The 6,000-nt window shown below is 61.6% G+C and overlaps 1 protein-coding gene across 1 annotated transcript in view; it reads left to right on the top strand.

Moving 5' to 3' along the window:
* Positions 1-327: 327 nt before the first annotated feature.
* The window catches only part of UNC5A (unc-5 netrin receptor A), a 58,566-nt gene continuing 52,893 nt past the window's right edge, over positions 328-6,000 (top strand). The window contains exon 1 of the mRNA XM_045530620.1: positions 328-644. Within this exon, the coding sequence (XP_045386576.1) occupies positions 575-644 (70 nt within the window). The 5' untranslated portion in view covers positions 328-574. The remainder of the gene's footprint in view (positions 645-6,000) is intronic.

Here is a 6,000-nt window from a genome sequence, read left to right as displayed (position 1 = left end):
CTGGGCCCCTCCCGAGCCACCTGTGCGCAGACTGGCAGGCCTGGGAGAGCCCAGATCCGGAAAACTGATCCACTCCGGGTTCCAGACTCCTGCCTCTGTCCCTGGGGACCGCGCGGGGCGGTGGGAGGCCTCCCCGCCCACCACCCCAGCCCCTCCCTGGGGTAGCCTCAAGCATCGCCCCGAGGGATCCCCGGTGCTAGGGGTGGCCCGCGCGCGTCGCGCGGGGCGGCCCGGCCCCTCCTTCCTTCCCCCGCCCCGCCCCGCCGCCGCCCCACTCCGCTGCTCCAGTCCGGGTTTTGCGGCGACCATCGGCCGGCTCCCGGCTGCGGGCTCCGCGCGGCGGCTGGCTCGGTGCGCGGCGCGGCTGGCGCTGCGCTCCGCCCCGGCTGCATTGCTGTGCCCCGCGTGCCCAGGGGAGCCACGCGCCGCGTGCGCCCCGCAGCCGGCTGCCCAGAGGCAGCGCAGTCCGCTGGCATGGGCCCCGGGGGCGCCCCGAGCCGGGGCTCCGGGCTGAGGCGCTGAAAGCCGCCCTCCCGCCCGCGGGGCCCCTCGCCTGGCCCGCCCGCCCGTGGCCATGGCCGTCCGGCCCGGCCTGTGGCCGGCGCTCCTGGGCATAGTTCTCGCCGCCTGGCTCCGCGGCTCGGGTGAGTCACACCGCGCGCGCTCTGGGGAGGCTTGCAGGGGACTGTGCGCGCGAACGCTCGCTGCTCTGGGGGGTCCCTGACCTGCGCTGCCGGACCGGCTAGAAGCCCCGCGAGGCCAAACTTTGCGAGGCGGGACGCTGGGGGCGCCTCTCGCTGCTGCGCAGCTTCCCCGCGCGCTCTCCCGGAAGCCTGGGTTCTGCCAAGTCCAGGAGCAGCTGTCAGCGCGCGGGGCTGACGAGTGTAGACGCCCCACGCCTCCGGGTGGGGGAAGTTTGCTGGTTGCCTGGCCCTGTAGCAGGGTCGGGGGTTGAATCAATCCCGGGGAACCTGACTTTGAGGGTTCGAAGATTACAGGGTTTTGACCATACCCTGGTGCCCAGGAAAGGGGGTGGGGTGGAGGAGGCGGTTAAGATACCTCTTCCCGGTAGCATCTGCCCCAGACAGCCACTCACAATCTCCCGGCTTGGCACCTGGCCTCTGCCCACGTCCAGAGCACAGTGTCCTCCTCTGTCCCCGCCACACACGCTCGCACACGCACACACTCAGGCGTGGAGGCGCATACGCCAGCCCCCAGCCCTTGCAGCCAGCACAGTCAAAGCTCTGCGGTCCCCGTGGCGGCGGGGATGGGGGGCTGTGGGTCCTAGCCTCCCGGGCTGGGGGGCTGGGGGGTCAGAGTTGTGTGGTCGGGTCCTCCCGCTTCCCTTTCTCCCTTAAACTCCACAGCCCTTCTTCCTCTCTGCATGCCCCATTGGCCACCCTAACCTGCGGGTAACTCAGCCCTTGGCCCCTCGCCTTAGGAGGGGGTTTGGGGGGAGGAAGTTCCCCTGTATCCTTTGTCTGGTCTCCCTGAGCTTCCACCTAGGCTGAGCTGCTGGGGCCTCCTGGTCTCTGGCCCCCATGCACTTAATGGAGCTGAGCTTGTGTGTGTGTTGGTGGTATGTGGCAGAGGTGCCATTTGTGTGGTCAAGGGGGTTTGGGGCTTGCTTAGAATTTCTTGATTCTTGCTGCGCTCAGAACCTGGGAGATTGCCCCCCTGCCTGGCCAGGCTACTGCTTACCAGATGAGTGTTGGAAGGGAGCATTGGGGTTCCTGAGCTGCCAAGCCACATTGATTGGAGATCAATGAGTGAGAGCTCAGGGACCAGCCCAATGATTGAGGCTGATGGCTGTTTCCTTAAAGGGTCTCTCTGCGCAACGCATCCTGCACCCACCACTGCCTGACCGCCCTCCTCATCCCTCCCTCATCCTTGCCTCTGCTCCATCCTACCCACTCTGTCCCCTCCCCATCACCTCCCAGTCACCTCCCCATCCTCCTTCAGCAAACCTTCCCCACGGCCTCCCCTTCTCATCCTGAACAAGTTGGGAGGCTGAACTGCCTCTAGGCACGTGTATGTTGCACACATGTGCATGTTAGGGGTGTATGTGCAGCTCCCCAGATGAACACTCAGGGGGTGCGGATTGACCATGGTGAGCGGGGGTGTTGGTGCTCTGTACACAGGGAGGTGTTGCCAGACACCGAGCAGGTGCCCAGGCCATGTTTGCTGAGTTGGATGTGTGTGGGGGGGCTGTGTGGTCATAGCCGCATGTCGCCCACGTGAGCACGTGTTAGGTTGACATGTGTGCTAGGAGGTGAGGGAGGCTGGCGTGGTATATGCAGCGTTGGTATCTGTGTGGCCAGAGGGGCGTGTATGCCGGCTGTGTGCAGTCGCACAGGTGAGCATGTGCAGATAAGGGGTGACAGGCGTTGGTGAGTCAGGACACCGCAGCCCGAGGTGAGGGGTTGCCACATGGACTCATCAGGAGACCATGGGCGGGGGAACTGTGTCCCTGGTTGTTGGGGCACCTGTTGGGGCCTGACCCAAGGTTGCCCAGGGAGCTGGCCAGTGGGACAAGCGTGGCAGGGCTGCCCTGGAGCAGAGCCTGCCTCCAGGCATCAAGTCTCAGGCCTGCGGGAGGAGTTGGTGAAGGCCAGGGGGTGGGGGTGGGCCCTGCTTCTCTGGGGCCACTTCCTGCTGTCCCCCACAGGCTCTGGGCACATGTGGATGCCCAGGCAAGCTGGTCCTGCAGTGACCCCAGCTCCTGCTATGCCACCACTGAGCACCTCCTCAGCAACAGCAGCCAGTGAAAAATGTGTCTGTGAGTGGCTGAGGGAGGGACGGCCAGCAGGGGGCGCCGGGGTCCAGCTCGACTGACTGCAGCTGCCTGCTCCCCAGGCCACGCGCCCACCCTCTGTTGCTGGACATCACACAAAAGCCTGTCCTTTCAGCACATTCTCACCTGGCAGGCCCTCTCTGTGCCCGTGCACACAGCACCCGCCTGTCTCACAGGATGTTCCCACTGACAGCCAGCACATGCCCCTGTGGTCCCCCTGTCACCCAGACCTCCGCACTCTTGAGGGCAGGGAGGGAGAGTGGGCTCTCCTGGAAGGCGGGGATGAAGAGCACCAAGATCTGGCATTGCCCATCCTGACCCCAACAGTTTGCCCCTGTTCCTCTTCCTCAGGCCTCTATCCCTTCCTCAGGCCCGGCCTGGACCCATCTGTCCACCTGCCACCCCCAGGATGATGCAACTGTTTGAGGGGAAGGTCTTAATTCTCTAGGGCTAGGAGATACCCTGTTCTTGCTCCCCCTGCCTTGCCGATGAGGGGGGCTGGGCTTTGGGGTCCTGTAATGCCCCCAGGGGAGAGCTGGTCCTCTGACTGACCTACTGCAATCCCCTTGCCTGTGTCGGGAGGGGCTTCCCCCAGGAACCAGGGATTGGGGTTGATCCAGGTACTAAACCCCCAACCAAAAGGCACTGGCCTGGCTCCTTCTCCTAGGAGTAGCCAACCATGGCCTCAGCCAGGAGCCAGAGGCCGCTGCAGCCTCACATCCCTTCTTCCTGCCGGTGCTGCCCTGGAGGCTGCCCTGAGCTTGCAGTGGGGGACCCTTCTCTAGGTGAACTCCCCAATGCCGGGCTTAGCTGCTGCCTGGGGACATTTGTATCCACGTGCATGCCTGTGCGGCCTGCTGGTTCTAGGCCAACCCTCTCCCCATGCCCCCTCCTCTCAGGGGCCCTGCCATCCCCTCCCCCTGCCCCCCAGCCTAGGGCTGGAAACCTTAGCGTCTCCCCTGGCTCTCCCTTCTCCTTCACGCTTCACATCTAATCTGTCACCAAGTCCTCCAGCTCAGTCCTACTTGTGACATTGCTCTTTTGTCCCTTACCTGCTTTGTTTCCTCCTATCCCCTACCCTGCCCCTTTCTCCCTCACCTGTCTCACCTGGACTGCAGCAGTGGCCACCCCTACCCACCCCCTCCTACACCTCCTGCACTCAGACTAAGCCCCCGCATTGGGCTAGACACCTGCTAGCAAGCTTTCTGTGACTTCCTAGTGCCTGCGGGTGAGTCCAAACTTTGACCGCTTTGGGCTCTTAGGGAAACACCTGCCTCCCTCATTATTGCCCCGAATAATTGGGCTGGTCCCCTGGGAGGATGGATGCCCTCTCTGGCTTTGACTGCAGGTGGGCTGGGCACCCCCAGGCCCACTCTGGCTTCCAGACTGCAGCTCCCTTGCCTTGCAAAATCTGGTGCCACTTGATCCCTCCAGCATGCCCCTCACCCAACACCCCAACCTCTCCAGCTAGGTCCAGGCCTGGCCACACCCCTTTGCTGCTGCCAATTCCCACGCTGTCCTGCTCAGGTCCCCTCCCAGCCCCCACTCCCATTTCAGTCCAGCCTCCTCCCAAAGGCCTCCCCAACTCTTCCCCCTCACAGCGATCCTGGCCCAATGATGTCCTCTGGGTGGGCTAAGGACAGACGGACCACTGATTCCTCAGCCCTGGGGCAGCTGCCACAAGCCTCTGGCCCTAGCTGCCTCCTCCTCCAGTGCTTCCCACAGTGTTGCCGTTCTCTGTGGCACTGTGACCCTGCTCCCTGCCCCAACATGTGCCAAGTCACGACCAGCCAAGTGCTTATTGTTTCTCTTTGTTTCCTTGGTTTGAGTTTGGGTTCTCTGGCCAGGATGGGAGGGCTGCTATTGCCAGAGATGGGGGGAGAAGTTTGTTCTGCTTCCCTCAGCCCACCCCATCCCTGTCCCTGGACACAGACTGCTATACTCCAGGGAGGCTAGAAACAGCCTCTTGTCCACGGTGGGGATCAGTAAGGCCAGATGCCATCGTGTGGGGCGGGGAGGTGGCATTGTACCCTGACCACACACACGGACAGCAAACCAGCTCATATGAGTTGTGTGTTTGTGGGTCACTCACACAGGTTATATACCCATATCTGTTGAATGGGAACCTCCCTGCCCACCCCCATCCCCACCCCAGGATAGATTTTCCCAGAGTGGGTGTTTTCTCACGCGAATAGTGTCATTCATAGTGTTGGCATCAAGTCTCAGGCTGCTGTGCTCAGCACCTGTGTGGGGCTTCTGGTTCCTGAGGCTGCACCCTGGGCCCCAACCACCCTTGCTGCCCAGATAGAAGCTGGGCTTCCTGCAATCAATTCCACAAGCCTACCTCTTCGTTCTTCTTGTCTGCTCCCATAGGAGTGGCATTGGAGTGTCCTCCTGCCTTCTAGGGAGCCTTGGCACCCTGTTACTGCCAGGTGGAGTGGAAAGGGTAGGGGTTTGGTAGGCAGACAGGGCCAGCTCCAATCCAAGCCACGAGTCCTTGGGCAAGTGATTTTTACTCCCCAGCCTGTTTCCTCATTTATACAATGGGTTATCTTTGCTTCCTGGAGTTACAGTAACGAATCGATGGGCAACATAGAGAGACAGCCCGGGGATACCCCAAATCTGGCAGGTGCCCATGGCTCGTTTGTCTCCTTCCTCCATTTTCCCTGGCATGTGAGGGGGCATGAGTTAGGACAGAGATGGAGACTTAAGCTGCGTCAGGGCCAGAGATAGGAGAAAAAAGCATCTCAGTGTGAGCTGCTTCAATTCTCGCTGCCCAGCCCCAGGGAAGAGGCCCAGAAAGGAGTCATTGCTCTAGTCAGAAGAAGCCCCCTCCCCACCGCCCAAGTCTGCACCTACACCACCCCCTGCAAGGATGGGGGCTTGATTCAGAAACCAATTCTTCCAGTGGCAAGGGGCAGTGGTTTGGGTGTTCTGAAGATGATCCAGGTTTGGCTTGTCCTGGAACTGAGTGGTAATGATCAGCTCTGACACACGGGACATGGCAGCAGAGGAGGGCAGGAGCCCTGGATGGAACAAAATTCTAATCTTCATTCTATTTGATTGCTGTGTGATCTTACACAAATCACTTAACCTCTCTGAGCTGTTTGCCTCTTTGTATACTAAAGGATTGGACTTGATGACTCTATTGAGGCAGTGGCTGGTGCCCAGGGAAGCTGCCTCAGGAGCCTGAGTTGGGCTCTGCT

This window comes from Lemur catta, chromosome 18, assembly GCF_020740605.2.
Source record: "Lemur catta isolate mLemCat1 chromosome 18, mLemCat1.pri, whole genome shotgun sequence".
NCBI classification, from domain to species: domain Eukaryota; kingdom Metazoa; phylum Chordata; class Mammalia; order Primates; family Lemuridae; genus Lemur; species Lemur catta.
The sequence above is the reverse complement of the archived record's forward strand: the minus strand, read 5'-3'. Positions and strand labels throughout refer to the sequence as shown.